At 41.5% G+C, this 1,625-nt stretch overlaps 1 protein-coding gene across 1 annotated transcript in view; it reads right to left on the reverse strand.

Moving 5' to 3' along the window:
* LOC119588073 (zygotic DNA replication licensing factor mcm3-like) overlaps positions 1 to 530 on the reverse strand; it is a gene marked incomplete in the record, with an annotated part of 7,302 nt that extends 6,772 nt beyond the window's left edge. The window contains 1 exon segment of the mRNA XM_037936776.1: positions 355 to 530. Within this exon segment, the coding sequence (XP_037792704.1) occupies positions 355 to 435 (81 nt within the window).
* Positions 531 to 1,625: the final 1,095 nt, after the last annotated feature.

The raw sequence follows: 1,625 nt of genomic DNA on the forward strand, positions 1-1,625 counted from the left end.
TCTTTCAAAAATATATTCCAGAAACTTCATCATAAAATCCACATACAAAAAGGAATAATATATCATTACAAACTAAAAAAAAAATAGATATTACCGGGTTATTAAGTAAAAAAAAAATTAGGTAATTAAAAGCTTTGTTCAGAATTTTCACGGTTTTCTCCTCAAATACAACAAAAACCATGCCTCAAAACCCACCGAGAATCCCAACCATCCACGTCCTCCATGAAAACCCTACACAAATAACGAATAAAAACACGAGAGAGAAGAAACACCGATAACAAGGGGGAGAAGAAACGACCAAAAACCCCCACGATCTGTTCCCATTCCCCCAAAAACACCAAAAACCTCACTCACATCGTCTTCCAAAAACTCCAGATACTCCCTCTGGATGTCCCGAATCCGCTGATCGATCACGACGTCCGTGGCGGCGGCCATTTCACTGGATTTTCACTTTTGAAAAAAAAATCGGAGAGAAATCGACTCTGTGGCGCGTCCTTCCTCCGCCTCGTCCGCACCGACTCTGAGCCTTTGGCGCGAAAACGACAAGGAAAAGCGCGGGAAAGGGAGGTGCTGCCATCTGTTGGCCGGAGGGCGAAGTAGCGGGGTGAAGGGTGCTAGTGGGTGATGGGGCGGGACTTTTAAATAGGGGGGAGAGGGGGGGGTGTTGTTAGGGTGAGAAAGGACGGGGTTTTAAGTATGGGGGGATTTTTTTTTCTCTCTGCTAGGGTGAAAGGAGGGGGCTTTTAAATAGGGGGGATTTTTTTTTTGCTGGGGTGATAGGGAGGGACTTATAAATAGGGGGAGGGGGTTGTTAGGGTGAAACGATGGGGTTTTAAATGGGGGGGGGGGATGTTAGGGTGAGAGGACGGGGTTTTAAATATGGGAGAGATTTTTTAGCTAGGGTGAAAGGACGAGGTTTTACATATGTGGAGGGGGAGATTTTTGCTGGGGTGAAAGGGCAGGTTTTTTAAAATATGAGGGGAAAGGCAGGGTTTTAAATAGGGGTGGGGAGGGGGGTTTTAGCTGGGGTGAAAAGGCGGGAACTTTAAATATAGAAGGAGGAGATTTTTCCTGGCGTGAAAGGATCGGGTTTTAAATAGGAGGGGGGGGGGGTTACTAGGGTGAAAGGGCGGGATCTTTAAATATGGTGGAAGATTTTTGCTAGGGTGAAAAGATGGGGTTGAAGATGCAAATATTTTAAAGGGAGAGGATTTTTACAATGGGGGACTTAAGAAGTGGAGGGTTTGAAAAAGGATGACATTTTGATGAAAAGGATTTTTGAAATGGGGTATTGGAAAACATTAAATGTTTAGATAGAAAAGGGATATTTTTCTTAGGAATTCTAAACTCTGGGATTTTAAAAAGTTACAAAGGTTTAGAGGGATAATTGTCCTTAGAAAATGACAAAGTATGGATTTTGAGTATTGTTAATATTAAACATTTTAGAAATGGGTTCATGTAAAAAAAAAAGGGAATTTAGGCAAACAAGAATTGAAAGTGTTGAAAAAAATGTAAAGAAGGATATTTATCTGACTTCTATTTCCCTGTAATCAATCTCTATCTTTTGTCCTATTTGCCCGCTTTTTTTGCTTTTTGCTTTTTTTTCCATGCCTATTTTGGATTTG

The sequence above is a fragment of the Penaeus monodon genome, chromosome 23 (genome assembly GCF_015228065.2).
Source record: "Penaeus monodon isolate SGIC_2016 chromosome 23, NSTDA_Pmon_1, whole genome shotgun sequence".
Classification (NCBI taxonomy): Eukaryota; Metazoa; Arthropoda; class Malacostraca; order Decapoda; family Penaeidae; genus Penaeus; species Penaeus monodon.